The following is a 23204-nucleotide window of genomic DNA, read 5'->3' as shown; positions in this document are numbered from 1 at the left end:
GTCCAGATTAATTAGGCTTGGCAGGATGGGGTTCAGTCTATTGGTGATTAGCTTAACAAACAGCTTAAGATCTGTATTTAAGAGCTCTATTGGTATGTAGTTATGGCAGTGGGCTGGGTCCTTGCCAGGCTTGGGATGGTGACTATCCTTGCCGCCATCATCTCTTTAGGTAAATATGAATCTTCCGTAGCCTTGTTAAACAGGGTTTTAAGCACTGGACTGAGCGCTGCCCGAAAGGTAAGATAGATGCCATTTATGAGACCATCAGGCCCCTGAGCTTAAGGGATTTTATAGCCGTCTGAACTTCCTTCTCTGTCCAAGCAGAGCACGGATCAGATACTATATCCATTGTAACTGTTGGGAGCTGAAGGGAGTCCAGGAAATCCGCTATGGTAGCAGGACAAAGGTGGGGTTGAGAATCATCTGACCTAAGATTTTAGAGCTGCGTGTAGTAAGCGGCAAACTGATTAGCAATATCTGGTGGATTAGAGATATGAGTACCATGGGGACCAGCAAGGACTTTGATATTATTAATAGCATTCTTCCCTCTGAGTTTGCGGGCTTGAAGTTTGCTCGCCCAATTTCCGGGGGTATAGAACTTCTAATTTAACCTAGCCCTAGCTATAGAGTTGTTAACTTGCAGCAGTGCAATGGAATTTAACTTTTTATGGAGATCAGCCAAGGACGCTTTGATTGCAGGGTCAGAGGGGTTGAGCTTATGCCTCTGCTCCAATACAACAATCTTGGATACCTAGGATTCAATCACGTCTAATTGGATGCGTCTGACTCTAGCTGCGGTTTGTATGAGGTGTCCTCTGGAGTATTGGTCTGCAAATAGGAGTCTAGCGAATCACTCAATACCTGTTTACACACAGTGTGCAAGAGGATGTATTTGGCTATTCGCCAGGGTCAGGAGAGAGGGTCCCTAGCTGGGGCTTCCAAGGAATATTTTAGCGGAGTATGGTCCGACCAAGTTATGGGGTTAATCGAGATGTTAGAAACCCGCTGGAGAGACCATTTATCGTAAAGCAGCTATGTGGGAGATGGAGTTATGCATGGGGAAAAAGAACGTGTAATCTAGTTCTCCAGTGTATTTCTCTCTCCAGGTATCATATAGATCAAATTCAGCAAGCAGCTGAACAGAGTTATTGGTTAGGGGTGTAGCACAAGGGGATGAGCGATCAGAAGCGGGCGTGGATCTATCAAATCTGAAATCTGAAGCTACATTAAAATACCCCATATAAAATATATATGAACAGTTTGAAGAGTACGTTTCATAAACGTGATTTGCCGGGAATTTGGGGCATATATGGAGACCAATGTAATGGCCTGCTTGCCCAGGGAACCTACTAATATGAGATAACGCCCATTTTCTGTTAGCAAACCTCTTTTCCAGATTAAAAGGACATCCTGCTTTCAATAATATAGCTACTCCATTACGCTTTGAGGGACCACAGGCCACATAGGAGGCGGGGTACCTTTTGTTGTGCAAATTGAGGGGGAGAGTGCAGGGAGAAATGCATCTCTTGGACTCCAACTATATCCGCTTTATGTTTAGCAAAATATTTGAGAGCAATTTTGCACTTGTTGGGGGAGTTTATAGACATACATTAGACCATAGTGGAGGTTGATGAAAATGAGCAACAACTTTGAACATAACTTGAACAGTGGGGAAGATGCATCTAGTGATTGTCTCCATAGGGCTGGGGGAGTGTGATGGAAATGGGGAAACACTGGGGAAGGAACTAGCAGGGGGGAAAACACAAATAGTTTCCATAAGGAAACTAAGATTTTTTCCACAGGGAAGAGGAAAAAAAGTGGCAGAAAAGTGTAACAATTGTGGGAGGTGTAAATCTGGTCCTGGGTGACCTGACCCCAGGGTATTCAAACAAGAGTACCAAAATTTAACATAGACATGAAAATATACTATATATGATATACAAAACACAAAACGCAACACAAGCAGCAACTTATAGACAACTGGCCTAAAGAGAAACAGTGTTGTAAACATTCAACAACAAGATTTTGTTATACGTTCAAGAGAAGAATGGAACAAACTACATCAGGCATCAAGCATCGTGTCCGTCTCCCGGAGCCACAAGGGACCGGTCCGGAGCAAACCAAACAATTGCGTACCTCCGAGGAGAGAGACAGGGCTATGTAAATCCAAGTAACTAACACAGCAAGTGTTTATGCTAAAGTATCAAAATAATAGATCAGAACAGATTGTGAGGAAATATATGTAGGGAATAGATATGTAGATATGTAGGGAACCTACTACTGTAATTTAGGTAGGGTTCACACCAGAGGGAAAAGAAATCGTCCATCATGTAGCGGGTCTCGACCAATCCTTTCGAACCCTGGTAAGGGATGGTAGAGCCATCTCCTCTACAAGAACGTTCCACTCACGGAAAATAGAAGGGCCATTATCCAAGGTGGATATCACCACCTGAAATCCATTCTATTGGACAAGGAGATTAGTAGGAAATACCCAACGGTAGGGAATTTTTGCCAACCATAGAGCCATGGTGGTTTGGCAGGACAAGCGGCAATTGGCCAGCGTAGCATTTGAAATGTTAGGGAAAAGCTGGAGATTGCCAAGTGCCTCCTGGCTGGGGGAGGTAGGTAGGACTGTCCTCTGGATTTGTTCCTTGATGAGAAAGAAGTGTACCCGAAGCAAGGTATCTTTAGGGGTGGCCTCTGGGGCTTGGCAGTACGTAACGACATGTCAATTGAGCACCAGCCAATTCATCAATTCTACGTTTTCAATTTTTCTCGTAGAATACTGCTTTTTCAAGTTTAGAATAAATCATTAGAATAAGGTGACATCCATCATGACTATATTCTTTTCATATGCCAAAGTTGTAGTTTCTAACGTTCATTTCCATCAGAGTTTTGGGATCCTAAAGAGTATATACGCGTGTATACAGGGTCACATACATCTCAAAAAGAGTAGTATTTCGACATCAAGTGTACAATAATGTAGAGATGCAACTTGATATTATTAGTAGTAAATTAGTAACTGCATTATTCTATTCATCCAAAATATAATATATCCAAGAAAAAAGAGTGTTATTACAAGTGTTATTTATTGTAAGTCACAATTTACATGTAAAACATAATGAGATACAGGCATCCCACATATGTCATTTCCTACATTTCCATACATTCTTGGTAGTCCAAATGGAAATTAGAAATAAATAATTAAAATAGAGGGCCACAACTTAATATAATATACCCCCAATGCTAATGACTTCAGTACTATCAGATGATGGGATCAATATGCAAGCAGTCAATCAGAAGTAGCTAAATATTATTTACACCAGGCCTCCGGTACCCTCAAAAATAATGCCTCCTAAGAAGGGTATTTGGGGACGCGTGCAACACTCTCTAAGTTGCATTTGCAGGTGCAAGCCACACATCACTCTTATGGTATGAATGAGGTGCATTGAAATATTTTATTAATGGACCTCAATGATAAAATGATATATGCAACTCAAAATAACTAAGTAAGAGTACAACTTTGTGGCCTGCAATTTACATGTACATTGTGCTCAGCTCTAAATAAGCCACTAAGTTTCCAACCAACCACCCAACTATACTTTCCTTTCTGTTCATGACATTTATTGACACTATATGACTTTAATAGTATTTCATATACACACCGTTTTCACTATCTTTAATGTGCCTCAATAATTACTTGCCTACAAACGGAAAAATGTTAATTAGTTGCTATCTAAACTCATAAACAATCATACTCCAGTGCTGGTAATTTCACCAATTGTCTGCAAGTTTTATTACTTTTAAAGTTTTATCCACTTTTTTGGACTTTTTTTGGTAGACTAATGTATGTTAATAATCAAAGGATAATTTAAAGCCAATTACACCACCTACCTTTCTATACATACCTACATCGATACCTACCTTTCCACCAATCATCAGCATAAAATCATGTACACACATGATCAAGAAATTAAGTTACTGTTCAGACCAAATACTACAATGGGGAAAAAATGTGATCCAACTGACCTTGACTGTGGAATGATTCTTGGTGCTAGACAAGGTGGTTTTAGAATCTCATTAACTGCTGATCTTCTGGGATTTTCACATACAACAGTCTCTTGCAATTACAGAGAAGGGTGTACAAAACAAAAAACATCCCGTGAGCAGCAGTTCTGTGGCAAATTGCCTTGTTAAAGAGAAAGTTCAGAGAAGAAGGGCCAGACTGGTTCAAGCTGTCTTGACAGGCACCAATAACTCAAATAACCATGCGTTACACCAGAGTTATGCAGAAGTGCATCTCTGAACACACAGCACGTCAAACCTTGAAGTGGATGGGCTACAGCAAAACACCATACCAGGTTCCAGTCCTGTCAGATAAGAACAGAAAACTGAGGCTACAGTAGGAACAGGCTCACCAAAATTGGACCGAGTGGAAGAAATCTTGGTCTGATGAATGTCGATTTCTAATGCAACATGCAGATGGTAGTGTCAGAATTAGGCGTAAACAACATGAATCCATCCTGCCTTGTGTCAACAGTGAAGGCTAGTGGTGGTGGTACAGTGGTGTGGGAGATGTTTTCTTGGCACACATTAGGCCCTTTATTACAACTGAACATTATATAGTGCATGGTTAACAGTCTACGGGGTATTGTTGTTGACCATGTGCATCCCTTTATGGCCACAGTCTACCCATCTTCTAATGGCTATTTCCAGTAGGATAATGTGCCATGTCTCAAAGCATATTTCATTTTAAGTTAGTTCCACGAACATAACAATGAGTTCACTGCACTCCAATGTCCTCTACATTCGCCAAATCTCAACCCAATAGAGCACCTTTGGGATGTATTGGAAGTGGAGATTTGCAGCATGAATGTGTGGCCAGCAAATTTGCAACACCTGCATAATACAGTCATGTCAACATGGACCAGAATATCTAAGGAATGTTTTCAGTACATTGTTGAATCCATGCTATTAAGAATTCAGGTGATCCTGGGGAAAGGGAAATACATCCTACTCAGTACTTTGAAGGATGACCAATAAATCTATCTATCTATCTATCTATCTAGTCAAAGGAATAAACGGCACCCTTCATGGAAATGCGCTAAAATCATATGTGAAATTAACTACACATGCAATGGGTGATGTTTCGGGTATAAACAAAGTGGTAGTTTTTATTTTGGAATCAAAAAAATCTTTTTACTAGTAACATAATTTTTTGAAAAAAACATAGATTTCAAAAACGTTGTCAACCCCACAGGGTCGCCAAGAGAAATTTCAGGCTACAGTACAGCAACTACTTGGGTCCCCTTCCTTAGTCTCTGCAGGGGGCATAGCCATATTAGGATATAGCCTTCTCCCACTCGTAGGCAGCCCAGGGCCCCCAGACTTTCCCGGGGCCCAGTTCTTTATACCTGCTTCTGCCACCCTCTTGGCACCTCTGAACCCCATTATTAATATTTTGGTGAAGCCTCCACTGGCGCGAGTAACAGCACTGAGCCTCTTTCTTTAACGCTTGACAAGGTTGGAAAACACTTTTTGGACCACTCTTCAATGCAAACCATTTCCAGTTCCTTGATATTCTTGGGTTGCTACATGTGGACTGCCCTCTTTGATACACACCACATGTTTTAAATATGGTTTAAATCTGAAGACTAAGAGGGCCATTGCAAAACTTGGATTTTGTGTTCCCACAACCATTTCTGTGTGGATTGGGATTTGGGATCATTACCTCTGGTGAAAGTTTCACCAGCAGCTAAGTTTCAGCCTTCTGGCAGAGGCAGATTTTGGCCTAAAATATCCTGGTAATGAGTGGAATACATTATGCCAATGTTTTTTACAAGAGCTTCTGGACCACTAGCAGCAAAACAGCTCCAAAGCATCAATGATCCACCACCATATTTGACAGTGGGTTTTAAGTGCTTTTCTTTACATGCAATTCCTTTTTTTCTTCCTCCAAAAGTGAGGATGGTGTGCATGGCCAAAAAGTTACATTTTTGTCTCACCTGACCACAACACTTGATTCCATTTGCAGTTCCAATGACATTTTGCAAACTTCAGGTGCTGCATTGGTGTGCCTTGCTGTTAGGAAAAGCTTCATCCATGGAACTTAACAGCGAATTTTGAAATTTTAAAACTGCAGGATTGAACTAAACTGTACAGTTTTGAAACTGTGATCTTTCATCAACATCATCATCCACATTTATTTATATACTGCCAGCAGATTCTGTAATGCTTTATAATTAAATAATACAGGGTAATACATACAGAGATGTAAGAGGGCCCTGCTCACAAGTTTACAATCTATGGTATCTTTGGGTTCATCCTTGCCTCTGTTACCATCCACCTCACTGTACGTAGGGGCAGTATGCTCATGCATCCTCTAGCTGGCAAATTTCCAACTTTTCATGCTTTTTTTGTTTTTTTATTATTACACTGATTGTGCTTAATTGTAATTTCAACTGATTACTATTTTTTTTTATAACCTATTCCTAATCTGTGCAGGGCCACAGCTTCCTGTCTAATTGGAGTTGCCCGCACTTTGGTTTTAGCCATGTTGATGGATGACAAAGGAATTTTTCATGAGTGTATCTTCATATTTATACCCCAAGGAAACAGAAAATGATAATAGCCAACAATGATCCTGGAGACTAGGAGCAATAAAAAGACAGATTTTTTTTTTTACACTAAGATGCAAATGAGTTGGTTTTATTTAAAATATCATTTAGTGGTGTGAATAATTTTGTCCCATACGTTTTTGAAAAAAATACAATATTCTTGAACAACACTCTTGTAGGAATGATATCTGTTATATAAATTGTAAGAAATTTCTTCTAACATTTGTGAGGAACATTTGAACCATTATATGTATTGTTAATTCTATATGTTTGTTTTTGCCCAATTCTGAAGTTGACTATCTATCTATCTATCTATCTATCTATCTATCTATCTATCTATCTATCTATCTATCTATCACATAATGGTACTTATAAACAAGTCATCAATAGGTGTGTATGTATATAGGTTAATTGGCTGCTATCAAATTGACCCTAATCTCTCTCTCTCTCTCTCGTGTGTGTGTGTATGTTAGGGAATTTAGACTGTGAGCTCCAATGGGGCAAGGACTGATGTGAGTGAGTTCTCTGTACAGTGCTGCGGAATTAGTGGCGCTATATAAATAGATGATGATGATGATGATAGTGGTCAAAGTGGGCTGGTATTCAGTGGCATGCCATACCTTCTGATGGCTTGTTTATAAGTACTGTTATGCTCTAATATTTGCTGTATTATGTTCTATCATATTGGTATGCTATTGAATGTGATTTTGAAAGCAATTTGAAATAGTTCAGTGTTTTATTTCTGCCTTTGTTGTAGCTTAGTACTGTTTTATGTTTTCTGTAGTAGTGTGGTTTTCCTTTTCAATCTTACAATATTTTATTTATTTAGTATGTTTATTTATTCTATTTTATTTATTCATTCCTTTAAGCATTTTCTCATATATTCTGTATGATTTTTAATGTACCTCTGTTTTACACTTAGAGGCAAGATGATACCAGACGAACTGGAGAAGCAGGTGCAGAAAGCAAAAGAAGAAGTAAGTGGTCAAAAAAATAAATTTAATTACTTTTTTTTACTCAGAAAGAAAATATACACATAATGTAAATTACAGACTGAGGGCCTCATTTAGAGTCGGACGCAAAGTCCATTTCAGGTGCATTGTGCACATTTCCACTGACACGCATGCGCAGTAAGCACCAGTTCCATCTGCTTTTTAGACGCAGTGTACACTTACGACAGCTTGCGTCTCAGTACAAGGTAAAGGGTGGAACACAGTAACCGTGAATAATTTAGATACTATGGGTGTCTACACGCAAAAACAACCCTAGACGGATCAAGACGCAGACGGAACACACGTCAAAAAAGACTGAAAAAGTGCAGCAGGAATTAGGTGGTGCAAGTAGTTAGCTAGCTGCAGGAACTGGTCGCAGCTCAGTAGGGTATTACGAGCGGGATGCAACTGGGGTTGCATGCCACTCGTAATACCCTACCAAGCTGCGGCACACTCCCACTCCTGTTCTTGCACGTATGTCTTAAGCACATATTGCATTTGACTCTAAATAGGGCCCCAAGTGTGAAAAAAGACAACACCATCAGGTAGTCACATGTGTATATTGCACTAAAGACTAATGTTGTTGGTTGATTATTTATTTTTTTGCATTTTTTCTGTGCATTGAGAAAACACAAACCAGTCATTGGCTTTAGAGATTACCAAGCAAAGATGCAACTCTAGTGGATCACTAAAACAATATCCCAGTTTTGTACAAAACATTCCTTTCCCAAATTTAATTTAGAAATTAATAAACTAATAAAACTACATTGATACATTAAATTACTTAATAAGCTAATAAATACAGTGTGGAATCTAAAACACAAAAAATATGCAATGAAAATGTATAACCTAATAATTAAAATGTAAATTGCAACAATCAGAACCACTTATGTTAATATTTATTACAGTGAAAAATGGCTTGATGAACAGACACATTTCTTTTGCAAGTTGTATAATATAAACTAGTTTAAGTAGAAAATAATTTGTAGTATTTTTTACATAGAAAAAATATCTGCTTATAAAATCTGGTAAACAGACATATTTATGTTGTAGTTTGTATAATTAGAACAAAAAAAATGTCTGCAAGGCTAGGTAAACAAAAAGAGACATCTGTAAATAATAAAAAAAATGTATCTTAATTTATACAATATATATTATAAAAACTGGTACTGACTATTATGAAAATTATTACATGAAAAATATTTTTAAATGGTTACCATGTGGACAGACAGGTAAAACTGTTGCAATTTGCATAATGTAAATGTGGTGATCAGCTGGAGATTGTTGATTAACTGAGTAACTGAGGAATAATAGAACTAACAAAAAAGCATACAAGAGTATTTTGGGAGATTATGCAAAGAAGGTTTATGATTTAAGGACATAGCAAGGCTGATACAGCAACCAAGGGAAGGAGTCACAACAAGAGGATAATCCGCTAGGCCAAGGTCAGGAGTTCAGAGCAAGCATTAATATATCTAAGGGACAAACCAAAATAGTTAATCAGGCAGGCAGGTGTCAATACCAAGGGTCAAATGAAACCATAAACAGAGCACAGAAACAGCAAAGGATACCAGACAAGACTAAGACAGGAATAACAAATGATGGGCAAATACCTGTTATCCAAACCAATATTTAGGAACCAAGTTCAGGATCTCAGAGTGTTTTGGGACCTTTAGCAGCCACCTTTCTCCACGGGACCTCCCTTAGGAACCTCATGAGGGATGTCAGAGATAAAGCAGACACACAGATGTTGATAGGACCAGGAAAGAAAGAAAAGAACAGGTAGAGGCAAAATCAGAACAAAATAGACAGAGGTGAAATAATGTGACAGGGAAAATAGTATATACAAGACACAGAATAAAATAATGCAGAATACACAAAGCCACAGTCTAAGACATGGACTGATATTAAGAACATGCAGCAAGTTTAGATCCACAGATACAAAGCAGGACGAGATACAAGGACAGACCACAAAATGTTCCAACAAACTCCAGGGTTTTTGCAGGCCTTAGATACTCCTGAAGGTTGCTGGCAACTCATTATAGCTGGGCTCTTTAGGGTGGATGATATATATACACAATGGAAAGACAATATACACAAAAGGAAACAATGGAGAAATAAATACCACAGCACTTGTTTTAATTGACTATAGCCTAAGGAGTAGGCAGAGTCCCAGCAAACCATTACAGAATATTTCATGTTCAACATTCAAAACTCCTTTATACCTATTAAATATCTATTAAGAGTTAAAGCTGTAAAACAATAAGTAAGCAGACAAATACGTTATGTGTATATAGAGCAGTGTAGAAGAGTTAAGGACACATCTGAGAGTTTTCATCTATTATACAACCCAGGAAAAGTGTGTGTTAAAATGTCTGCTTGCTCCTTTTTTTAATTTATGGTCACGTGATGGCTGTTGCTGAGTTATTGGATCCTTTTGTATTAACTGTGATTGGTCTGATTTTGCTATGCATTCATGCTTACATTTGTACATTTTGATCAAATTAAGGACAGATTTATTTGGCAGTGTCAAATCTAAGAAATTCATATGAATTTTAGATTTGGCCAACTCAATACACTAATTTCTAGATGATGCAAGAGAGCTGGGCCTAGGGAGATTGGAATAAGGGATTCCACATAACATCATGACTCAAGATCCTCTGACACTAGTACCGCCCATTAGAATGTGTTTTATTATTCCTCAACACAAGGAGAGTCTGGTGCACTAACCTAACCACTGTGGCACTGTTTAATTTGTTGTGCTGATACAGGGTTTTTCCTGAAAGCTGATCCTAACAGGAGGCGGTTCTAGGGCAAATCCAATTGACTTGTATACACAGTACAGCAACATTCTTAAGAATGGATGGGGAGATCTTCTTTCTTCAAATAGTGTACAGCTGTCTCTTGTTCAACCAGACTCTAAAGAAGGCAAGCTGTGGCTTCAGCACTATTTAGGATCCTGACACATCCTGCATAGGAAGTGAAAATAGTACTTGTTAATTAAACAGGAACCACATGGAGTCCCGCCAGTCATTCAGTTATGTTGAGTATGGGTGATACCGGGATAGCTCTCTCCGGGAGTTCCCCAGTCTCCTCCCACCTGTCCCCATGTAAATGTAAACTGTATGAGTTTTGTGCCAATGATAGCCAAAGCAAAGGAAAAACATGATCTCACATATCTGATGACAGTTCACTAAAAAATAGTAAGAGCTTCCTTCATTCCTGCTAACTTTATCCACATATGCCCATCAAACATCTACTTGCCTGCAAACTGGTATTTAACTATTATCTTTGTAAGCACAGTGTTCAACGTTTGGTTGAGTTATGTTTTTAGGTTCTTGAACTTCAGATTTACTTTTTCTAAACTGTTTATTTTAAACTGCATCCGAAAATATACAAAGGACAACAATAGTATCAACATAGTAAAACATATAAGTTCCACATCATATCACAAACCCAAATTACTCCATATAACAAAAGTGAGTATTCATCTAAACAAAAATTAAATAAAAGCTAACAATAGGACAATACATAAAATACTGTGTGATTCAAAATGAAAGAGAACCATACTATCATGATGCAGTTTTTGGTTTATCAGGGTTTTTTTTCGGAAATGGGCTAGGTAAAGGGGTCAGGGGATGAAGTGAGAAATGGTGAGGGTGGGAGAAGGGAAGGAAAAACCAAAATAGTGAAAAAAAACAAGATCTGGATCTCCTATCTCACATTCAGAGCACTTCAGTCTAGGAATTCTAGATTGTGAAAAACTGTACCATGGTGACCATACCTTATGAAATTTGGCCATGGTATTATTAAGCAGACCAGAGATATATTTCATAGTGAAGACATAGTTTACCCTGTTTAGCAATTCTTATTGTGGGGGGGACTAGGCTGCTTCCAATGCCTGGCAATCAGGAATTTGGAGGCCTGTCAAACATGTTAAACCAATTTATCACCAAACTTGATCAGGAACGTAAGATGGCCATGAGCAGTAACATGTAAGATGGCCATGAGCTGTAACACGTAAGATGGCCATGAGCTGTAACACGTAAGATGGCCATGAGCTCTAACACCAGAATGTCTGTGGGTACCCGAATCTCTGTAATTTGTTTAATCAAATTAATGGTAAGAGGTCATAATTGCTGGATAATGGGACAGTCCCACCATATATGGAAAAACATTCCGATGGAGCTACACTCTCTCCAGCAGCTGTTAGAGGTAAGAAGGTAATTGCAATCTAGTTTTTTAGGACCATGTACCAATGAGGGTATATCTAATAGGAGTTTTCTTTAACACTCACATTTATACATGCCCATGCCATGCGTCCTCTGATGACTGACCATCCCTTCATGTCCAAGGAGCTTCCCAGGTCTCTCTCCCAAGCTTCCTTATAAAGTTCCAACAAAGGAACCTTCTTAACAAGTATTAAGTGGCAAATCAATCAGATCGTGCCCCGGTGACCAAGTGAATAAATGCAGTTCCTTTCAAAAGGGGAAAGTATGCGAAGAATTTTGGAATAAGTTTGTTATTGGATAAAACCATGAATTTGCAGATATTGGAAATGGAACAACAGAGGATAATTATATTTTTCTCCTATGTTTGTAAATGTAGCTTCTAGGTTTCCAAATAACGGCTACTGGGTCCGAGTGACCCGGAGGAAAGAGTTGGTGCTTCCATATCGGAGTTAAGGGAAAAGGATAAGTGGGCTGATTGTATTGAGCATTTACATTATCTCATATAGAGAGGGTAAAAGCAATTGCAGGGCAAGTGTATGCTAAGGTGGCTCTGCTGATCCTAGGCAACAACGGGAGATGTCAGAGACAATGGCATACTCAATGCCCACCCAATTCTTAAGCCCTGGGTTCATATGCCAAGACATAATATGATTAAACTGAGCTGCAAAATAGTAAAGTACAAGTAGAGGTACTACGAAGCCTCCCGCTAGACTCACCTTGGCTTGTATGTTTGTTTTTGCTGACACAATATTTTTTACCTCCCCAGAAAGATTTTTTGCAGACCACTTAAAGGGTCCTCTGGGTGGAAAGGGGAATATGTAGAGTAAATGTGGGAGCATCTTCCTATCCACGAGATATACATATGTCTTCAATTAGCAATATCCCTCAGGATTGTACAAATAAATGGCAATTAATTAAGCTGATACAGGCAGGAATAATTTTTAGAGATAACTACTCCAATATATATCGGAGTACCCGGGGGCACCAATGAAATTAAAATTAAGTTTCCAACCTTTACTTGACTTTCCAGGGAATGTTGATCACCAGAGCCGCTCTTACACCACTTTGGCATGATGTATGAAGTTTATGACTCTGCGAGTGTTATGTGACACTTGTCTATGAGGTATAAACCCCACCTGGTCTCGGTAAATGAGAGTGGGAAGGATCCAGCTCAATCTCGTACCTTGGATTTTCTCAAACAATTTGATATCGGGCATAGGGATAATAACAATCGGGGTAAAATTTTTGTTCTCTAAGAATGTGATTAAAGAACTGGGCAAGCCTAAGAATCAGGGCGGGGCAAACGTTTTGTAATAAACAATGGGGAAGCCATCAGGGCCAGTAGCCTTGAAGGGTTTTTGAGATTGAAGGGCTAACTAAATCTCTTCATCAGTGATTTCCTCATTCAGGGAAGAGGCATATACCAGATGAATGCATAATATAGATCCATCTCCATCTTTTTTTTTATTACCTTTTTGATAGTTTATCGCAGTATGGTTTAAATTTTTTATTAATCTTTCTAGGGTCACATGTCAAGGAGGCCTTATCATCTTGAAGTGCCGGGATAGTTGGTAACTCCATTTTGACTTGCATTTGGTTCACGAGAAGAGTGTCTGCTTTATTGGATTTTTTGTAAAATATTTGATCGAGCAAACAAAGGCTCCTGTCCATTTTTTCCACTAATAAGTTCTGTAATTCACTCCTAAATCTATCCAGCTCATCCAAATCATCACATATTCGGGTGCATTTATGGATTTGTTCTAGGGTGTGAATTCGGGAGGCAAAAGCATTCACCTGTGTATTCTGCTGTCGTTTATGATGAGTTGCAATTTTAATAATTTCACCCCGTATTACAGCTTTGTGTGCTTCCCAAGTCATAGAGAAATCAACTTCATCTGAGGTATTGACATAAAAATATCTCAAAATTTTGAGCTGTCCCCTAAATTAAGAAATTTTCATTAGGGTCTCATTGAGTCTTCAAGAGGGCCTACTACCAGAGAAGATATTGAGATCCAGACCAACCTTGATGGCAAATTAATCAGACCACGGATTGGTGTGAATGGAGGCTGATTGCAAAGAAGGAAGTAGGGGTGTATAGCAGTGAAAATGATCTATTATGAAATAAGTGTTGTGGGATTGGAGTAGAAGTTGTAGCCTCTGGCAGACAGATGCAAAACTTGGCAAGTATCCAACAGACTCACTTAGATACGGTGATTTAAAACCTGGGGTGGAAGTTACTACATGGCCTGACCCTGACCTCGCCAGGGACTGTGATAAAACAATATTAATATCCCCCGTTTTCAACACTATACAGAACTGGTGTTTATATAGTGTTTGGAAGAATGTGTGGAAGAAAGCAGCGTGGCCTGAATTCGGGTGTATAGGTTAGTCAAGGTTAAATTTTGTGGTCCTATTTTTACCCTGATGATAATGAAGCATCCTTCAGGAGTCGTGAATGCTCTCCAAAATCATCAATGGAACAGAGTTGCGAACCAATATACCCACTCCATTTTGCTTAGTATTGTGGGTGGAGAAAAAATCTGTCGGAAATCAACTGAAATACAGAGAGGGATGGTCCTCACCTTTCAAATGAGTTTCCTGCAGAAAAATCATGTCAGCATGAAGTTTTTGGACATAGGCATGTAGTAAAGAGCATTTTTCAGGGGTGTTAAGGCCCTTAATGTTAAGTTAAGGGAGAAACTTGAATGGCATAGCTCAGTCTAAGGCTCAAACAGCACTACAACTTCACGCTATAGCACGTACAGAAGGAGTGGAGATTAAAGCAGAGTGGAGAAAGCATGCTTGAGATATATACTAGTGAGGCAGGAGTTTCAGGGGGAAGGGAAAAAATAATAATAATAATAATAATCAAAAGAGGGGGGACACCAGTATAGGAGGCTACTAGGAAAAGGGAAGGTACAGATGACCGGCTTCTCTAAAGGAGCCCCTACAATAGAAGAGGAGGAAAGTCGGGATCAATAAACTGTCCAGAGAAATCCCTAATTGATGGAAAATGGTAATGACCTTCGCCTCCAGAGCACTTAGCATAAAACATAAACATGTAGAAACAGCTATAAATAGAATGAGAACATTGTAACAACTGTGTGAGAACTTGAACCTAGAGCATATGGGACAAGGCAGAAAATATTGTTCAAACAATTCGACCACACATAGCCACAGCATTAGGAAATGAATGATGCCAAAGCAGATCTGTCTTCATTTTGGAGGGGAGACTCACCCATGGGCGCATGAGCCTGCCGTTACAGCACCTAGAAGCAAAAAAAGAAAAGACAAATGACAAAAGAGAAAGGGCAAATTTCTTACACACGAAAACATCAGGAACAAGCACAATGTAGTCTCATCACTGGAATTGCTGGGAACCAGGTTTTGGTTCAGGTCTGACAAGATCCGATGCAGAAGGGAGATTCAGTTTTCTCAGAAGAGAATGGCAATCATCCAGAATCCTGATCGAGTATTGTCTGCTTCCAATGTCCACTATCAGATGGAATGAATACCCCCATCTATATTTATAGTCTTGCGCACGAAGGGTAAGAGTGACCTCCTTTAAGTCAAGCCAGTCTAGCTCCCTCAAAGAAATAGAGTTCCTGGCTGCTGAGAAGATTCTGCCCTTAATTTTAAAGGAGAGTAATTTTAGTACTATATCCTGAAGAGGGCAGAGTCCTAAGGCTTGAGTCTGAGCGCTCTGTGGGCTCTTTCAATGTGTTTTTGGGAATCGGAGATGAAAAGTACAGTGCCAGGTTGTTCAACTCGATTGATTTCATAATGTGTTGTATATGGAGGTTATTCCACCTTTCGCTGTTCTCTAGGTCTTCATTTTTATCTCTTAGGAATTCCAGCTCTTTACTGAAATAATCAAGATCCCTTCCTGTTTCCGTTCGTTTGAAAAGTATGAAGTTTGGAGGAAGAGTGCTCTAGGGGGAGGTACACTGGTTGAGGACGGCAATGCCTTTTTTGAGTTTTCCCACAGTTTTCTGGCATTTACTAGTAAAGGAGCTGTTAGGGATAAGGAAACGTAAATTAGTAATATCTTTTTGATCTCTCTTCCATGTCAGTATGTATATCCTATGAAACAGTGTATGGGGGAGAGGAAGGCCCAGCATTTCCATGCTTATCCTGATGAGTGAAATGATGAATTATATCAGACGTGTTGCTTCTTTTACCCCTGACCGTCGATTTATGCATCTCGACAACCAATCAACAAAGTAACACAGTAAGAAAGAGTGAACTTGCATGTAAAATTATGCTCTGAAAAGGCGAGAGAGTTGAGTTATAGCATCAGTGTTATCTTGGGATTTGGTTGAGGAAAAGCCCCACAGACCATTAAGTTCTGGTTACAACCGATAGAGCAGATACTGAGATACCGACGTTGGATGGTTTCTGGGCATCTCATAAAAGGTCTTGACCTATAGGTAGCAAGGATTTCATTAAACCAGTTAATGAGTGAGTCCAATGATAAAGGGCTCCTCCACAGGAGTCCCAGGTGTCACAAGGGAATGGCAACCGTACCTCTACTGCTTTTAAAATTTGTAAGCCACACAATATTAATTAGCAACTGTAACAGATTGGTAGAGTTGATGTACAAGTAACCTCTAGGTGGCAATGCAGACACTCTCAAGAAGTACAATGAATTAAGAGAAATAAATCACAATACACCCTATCAGATGAGGCAGACTGCAGACATATATTTTGAGTCTACACTCCTTAATAATGGTGCTCTTAATGTTAGGCACAGTAATGAAGTGCTATGTAAGTGGTCACCTTAGGAGTAGAAGAGCAAGCTCACAAGATAATATTGAGGGCAGTCCTCAAGCTGGTGGCCACTCATCCAGGCAGGGCAACCCCAGGTAACCTTCAAATTTTCCCACTTTCAATGACCGCTGTGTTTAGATGGTGATATTAGATGGACTCCTATATAGGTGGGAATCCCAAGACCCGTACAGTCTAGAGCACAGTCCCACAAGGAGGCAGCAGGGAGAGTGGTCTGTGAGCAACACCATGGAGCTGAACAAGACACTGCAGTATTCTGAGAGGCAGAACCGGTCCACAGTCCCAGGAGGATATTTGTCTGTAGCGGAGTTCAACTTGCCTGAGCAAGTTGCATACAGAGAAGAGGTGACTAGTCTGCAGTGCATACAAGATGGAGGTTCCCACAGAGGAAATGCGCCTGTTGGCAGTGATACGTTCCCTCCTGGTCAGGTAATTGGAATAGTACCAGGCTCCGACCCCAATCTGAGGCAGCACAGAATAGGGCAGCCAATCCCCTCCATGGATGTTTCGGAAGACCCTGGTTGACAAGCGGGCACTGGGTTCAAATGTAGCTCATTCGCTCAGTCCGCCCAAATCACTGTAACAAGTGCAGGGGTGACATCCCTGGCCAGAAAAGACCCAAGATGTGCAGGGTCACTATCTTGTGCATGGGAGGCAATGCAAGGCAGGGGGATCCCCAATGTCTCTAGTTTTTGGCCTCATCTCGATGGAGTTCTCTAGGTATGCATCTGAATGGCTAACAAGCCACACACTCCAGAGTTGCTATTTCTGTTCCTCACTTATTGAACTATAGTCAGCTAACTGTCATATACTTGTAATTGTAATCTTTTGTGTCTTACAGACTTTAGCTCTGCTGTGACTCTAAATCTGGGTACACACTACAGAAAATTGCTAAAGATGCAGTTTCTGTAACAATTTTACCAATGATTGAAAGTCCCGATGATGATGCAGATTTATGTGCACACACCTACATGATTTATCTTCAGATCTGTGCTCTTTATCTCTCATAACCATCTGCTGAAAGATGGTGACTGTGCACACTTTATAGAGATCTCTCTACACTGCTGGTCATGTGTGCATACATACTTCCACATTTGCCTGATATCGTTCCATCATTGATCGTTATTTTTAGGAAGTTTAGAAAACCAAACCAAACGATGTGCTTTGGTGCGATAAAACATGAATGTGGGAGATTGGACACGAATGCAATATCTGACCAAACGGTCATTTATTATGTGTTCTGCACAATGAATGCATGAATCTACTGTAGTGTATACCCCGATGTACTCCTAGCTAACTTGAGGGCTGAGGTCAGTGGTTGTCTCCTCAATACAACAACAATCATCATCATCATCACCATTTATTTATATAGCGCCACTAATTCCTCAGCGCTGTACAGAGAACTCACTCACATCACTCCCTGCCCCATTGGAGCTTACAGTCTAAATTCTATAACACACACACACACACAGATAAACTAGGGTCAATTTGTTAACAGCCAATTAACCTAAAAGTATGTTTTTGAAGTGTGGGAGAAAACCAAAGTACCCGGAGGAAACCCACGCAAACACAAGGATACCAACATACCAACTCCACACAGATAGGGCCATGGTTGGGAATTGAACTCATGACCCCAGTGCTGAGAGGCAGAAGTGCTAACCACTAAGCCACCGTGCTGCCAACGAGGACAATACATCTGATATCTCTTGCCTCCCTCAGTAAATTGCATTGTGCATACACTTGACAGTACAATGTAAGTTCACATTTGTTTTACAGTATTTATGTGTGGCAACAATCCACATAATCACCCAACACCTAAAATCTATCTAATAGTATTCTATACACACCAAACAATTCTGTTTTTACCAGGACTTATCAGGAAACATTTTAAGTTTCACTCTTTACACTAGTGGTGGGCAACAGGAAGCCTACAGGCAGCCAGAGGCCCACCAAGCATTTAGCTCCAGCTCCCAGACGGTTGCACCTGATCTACCTCATTTTCTGCTTTGTTATTAAGTAGAGAATAAGGCTGAATTGAAGCAGCTGGCCTCCATGTCATGTGACCTACTCTGCACAATGCAGTGAGATCATGCACACACCCAAGCAGAGGAGTAGTAAGAATAAGTGCAGTGCATTCTGCACTCCTCTGTGGGCTCCAGCTGTGCAGGTAAATGTGAAGGAGGTGTGAAGGTCATGTGCAGAGGTTTGAGGGGCATGTGGTGGAATTGTGGAGCAAGTAGGTAGATTTTGGGATGAGTGATGTGGGGGGTGCAGACATTATTTGGGGGCTGTTTGTTTTTTATTCATGTAATTAAAGGTAATAGAGGTCAGATGGCCCATGAAGTAAATCAAGTTGTCAATCACTGCTTCATACCCAACTCCTCTTTTGTGTTTATGATGTATGTTATGTAAATATGTTCCCATTTTGACACTCTAAAGTGGAAAGGGGTAGGGATTATTAAGAAATCCCTTAATATTATGATGTGTACTATAATGTTACTGATTTGAAAAAACACAGGCATGTTGTCTATTTTACTAGTTAATATTGTTGAAAATATAATATACTTAGTAAATGACTGCTGCAATGGTAATATTGACAATACATGCAGCTCAAAATGGAAGAAACACAATTCAGAATCCATTAGTAATATAATTAACAAAAATCAAGTAATAATAATATTAATCTCCCCCAAAACTGCAATATTTTAGCACTGAGTATCTGAAAGTAACAATCACCAATTGCAATGCAATTTTACAAGATTTATAATGCAGAGGAAGGAAAGTGAATTTGAAAAATGTCTCAATGACCGAGGTACAGAACATGCAGTACAATCCATCAGCATGAAACTGTCTCATTACCAAATGTGCTCATTATTGAGCATTGCCAAATGTAATGTAAACATTTTCTATGCTTAATTATAGCTTCTGGTAATTAAATTAAATTTATATTTGACTTCAGTATCATTCAATGACTAATTTTTCAGAATTAATACCTTATATGTGAAACATATATTTTTCAAAGAAAGGACAATTCAAAATAATTATTAAAAGTTTATCACAAAGTAACTAGGTAGTATGCATGTGATATAAGTGTTTTTAAAATAAAGAAATTTCAGAAGAATAGAGTTTAACTCTTGTGTACATGGACCGATGAGTCTAATCAAATCAGAAGGTAATACTTATACATTTGCACGTTTGTTTTATAAGGAGTAATCTTTGCACCCGAACGGTGAAGGGCGTTTAGCTTGGCATTTACACTGATTAGATAACTATTAATTACGTGCACCTCTACTCAAGGATGTGTCTCCTTGACCACACTATGTTAAACTGAGGTCATATCTCTGCGGTTTGGAGGCACTAATTCTATTATCATTGTTTCAAAAAAATTACTAGTACAAGGTCGGAGTATTCTGTGGCTTGGTACTAGAAGTTTGGTAAATATTATGGGGGGTTTTCAATTGTTAGCGTTAACGAAAAAAAACGAGCGCTCAAAAAATATTACCGTTTATTCCGCGAGTAATTACCTTATTAACGCTAATATTTTTTGAGCGCTCGTTTTTTTGCGTTAACGCTAACAATTGAATACCCCCCTATATGTCATCTTGGCCATGTTCTCTAGGCTATTCATGGAGGTCAGTGGCGTTTGCCTCTGGCCACAGTGAAGAGCATCAGTAGGACCTAAACTAAAATCAATGAGTGCAAAGGATAAAAATATTGAAGAAAAAGAAAATAATGTGAAGAAATAAATCCCACCAAAAAAATGTTCACTTACACAGAAATGATCAGAACAAAATGTATGATTTTTATCTGTATCCATTTATTTCACAGGGAGCTGCACCATTTATTGTCATTGCCACATCTGGCACTACGGTATTAGGAGCATTTGATCCTCTGGATGATATCGCTAACATCTGTGAGAAACATAAACTTTGGCTCCATGTGGATGTAAGTTACTAGATGATGTGCTATGCTGGTTAGAAATAGCAAACTCACAGAGATACTAAGGGGCTCATTTAGAGTTGGACACATTTGTACACTGAATCTACTTAGGAAAGGACACACATAATATAAGCCAAATTCAAATCAAGATGCTTCCAGCTCTAAAATAGGAGCATTTGTGCCAGATGTATGTCAGGAATACAAGTACACTTACACCCTTGATAGCATAGAGATGTGACTTGACAGTGTTAGTAGTAAATGCTAAAGTCACATTACCCTGTTTATACACAGTATAATAATGTAAAGAAAAGAAAATATTGCCTTGATAGTTATCATTAATATCTTAATGTCTCTTTTTCCTTTTAAAATGTAATTAAACACAAACACCACCACATCTGTTGTTTTCTCCTTTAAAATAAAATTGGATTAAGTAATGGGCATAGATGGCTGCAACTTGATATAATATAGCTGGTATGCTAATGATTTAAGTATTATCACTTGGAGTAATCAATACACAATCAGCCAATCAGAAGCAACTAGATAGTGCTGCTAATAGTCATCATCATCATTCTGCAAACAGCCCTCCAGTAGTCACATAAGATACGTGTTCTAAAAGCTATATGTGGAAGTATTCATGTCTAATTATATAGTAATTCCTGTACTCAGCCTGTATGTCTGTTCACCCCCTTAAGCCTCTCCAGGCATAAGAAGATGTGTGTCAATAATAAGCACAAAACCTAGATACAGACATGTGTATATGCATTGCTGGTGCACGCGAGCAATGCAGAAATACATCACTGAAACAGCAAAACTTGTTGATTGTCCAACTCTAAATGTGTAACTTATTCTAAAGCATGATTTGCAGGTACAATTTGTTGGAAAGGCAACCAATGCCTTACATATTCTCAATTATATTTGGTGTCATATCTTATTTATGATATGAGACATAGGGCTAGATTTACTAAGCTGCGTGTTTGAAAAGGTGGGGATGTTGCCTATAGCAACCAATCAGATTCTAGCTTTCATTTATTTAGTACCTTCTACAAAATGACAGCTAGAATCTAATTGGTTGCTATAGGCAACATCCCCACTTTTTCAAACCCGCAGCTTAGTAAATCTAGCCCATAGACTATCAAAGAGTAACAATTTCCACACATTTACTCCAGTAACAATTCAATATGTAATACACTGTATTTGGGAACTATGATGATTGTGCCAGATCTTGTCAAACCTGACCCCTTAAAATAAATAGAAAGGATACCTTCACCCTGTGTTCTCCTCATTTCCAATTTCACCATGCACAGCACACCCAAATCTGAGCTTCATATTTTCTCCCATTCTAGTTTCACAATGATCGATATCTATATTTCATTTCATATTCTATTCTAATGCTCAGCACCGACATCACCTCCCAGCTCTACTACTTTCTTCTTTTGTTTCCACTTTTACAAGGACCAGTACTTACATCACTCTGAACTTCACCACCTTTATCTCCATTTTGTTACTTGTACAAAGCCTAGTGTGCCCACCAATATCTCTTGTCATTCCTCATTGAATGTGTGCAAGTAAATCAGTACCACTTTGTTGCCATGCCAAAAAACATCTTTAACCTTATGTGGAGGTTGTGGTAAAGTCTCCGGGCCTGAGTCATTAAGGAAAGTAAGGCAAAAAAAGGAGTTAATGTTCTTTGGGACAAGCTGTTACAATGCAAGGGGTGCAAATTAATTTATTATTTTGCACATAAGTTAAATACTGGCTGTTTTTTCATTTAGCACACAAATACTTGATAGCTTTATTTTTACACTGAAATTTGGGCCAGGACATGACTCCAACTATAAATCTTTCCCCATATTTTAAATTTACCTCCCCCTCCAATGCAACATGGTTTTGCCCAGGTGCAAAGTTACTCCTTTTTTATGCTTTGACCTCCTTAATGACTCAGGACCACCATGTCTATATCCATATCTATTTCATGATTAATCTTAATGTGCCCAATGAAACTAAGTAGTATAATGCTTCCTGTCTACTTGCTATCATCCCTCAGAAAATCAGTCTTCCCACATCATTCCTTTACTTCCTTACTACACATACTGTACTCTCAAATCTCTTTTCCCATTCCTAATAGCCTGATTTCCCATCCATATTTTTATAGGCATCTTGGGGAGGATCGGCATTAATGTCAAGAAAATACAGGAAACTGCTACATGGCATTAACAGGTAATTGCAGTTATGTTCATCTAAAATTGTACGAAATATTTTGGCAGCAATGCAGTTTATTTGATAGTAGACATATCTCTTTTCAACTAGGGCTGATTCAGTTGCATGGAATCCTCATAAAATGTTAATGGCTGGGATCCAGTGCTGCGCCCTGCTGGTGAAAGACAATTCTGTGAGTCTAACAAAAGTACAATTTTTTTGCTGCAATAAAAATTCCGTTCAATATGAAACAACAAGATACAAACTATGTCTGAGAGCAGACTATTGGGAAAAATCAGGCAGATTAATATATCTTTAATTTATTATAAGGACAAGTAAACAATGTAAGTCTAAGTAACATTTTCATCAATAACTTCATCGCGGCAATTAATGCTTACCAACGATCACTATTTTACAGCAGCTCTTTTACTAAGGGTGAT

General features: G+C 39.0%; 1 protein-coding gene across 1 annotated transcript in view; it reads left to right on the top strand.

Moving 5' to 3' along the window:
• The window catches only part of GADL1 (glutamate decarboxylase like 1), a 201285-nt gene that overhangs the window by 86255 nt on the left and 91826 nt on the right, over positions 1-23204 (top strand). Inside the window, exons 8-11 of the mRNA XM_075212378.1 lie at positions 7540-7594; positions 20458-20574; positions 22721-22785; positions 22876-22957. Of these exons, the coding sequence (XP_075068479.1) occupies positions 7540-7594; positions 20458-20574; positions 22721-22785; positions 22876-22957 (319 nt within the window). The remainder of the gene's footprint in view (positions 1-7539; positions 7595-20457; positions 20575-22720; positions 22786-22875; positions 22958-23204) is intronic.

This window comes from Mixophyes fleayi, chromosome 5, assembly GCF_038048845.1.
Source record: "Mixophyes fleayi isolate aMixFle1 chromosome 5, aMixFle1.hap1, whole genome shotgun sequence".
NCBI classification, from domain to species: domain Eukaryota; kingdom Metazoa; phylum Chordata; class Amphibia; order Anura; family Limnodynastidae; genus Mixophyes; species Mixophyes fleayi.
This window is presented reverse-complemented; position numbering and strand designations above follow the sequence as displayed.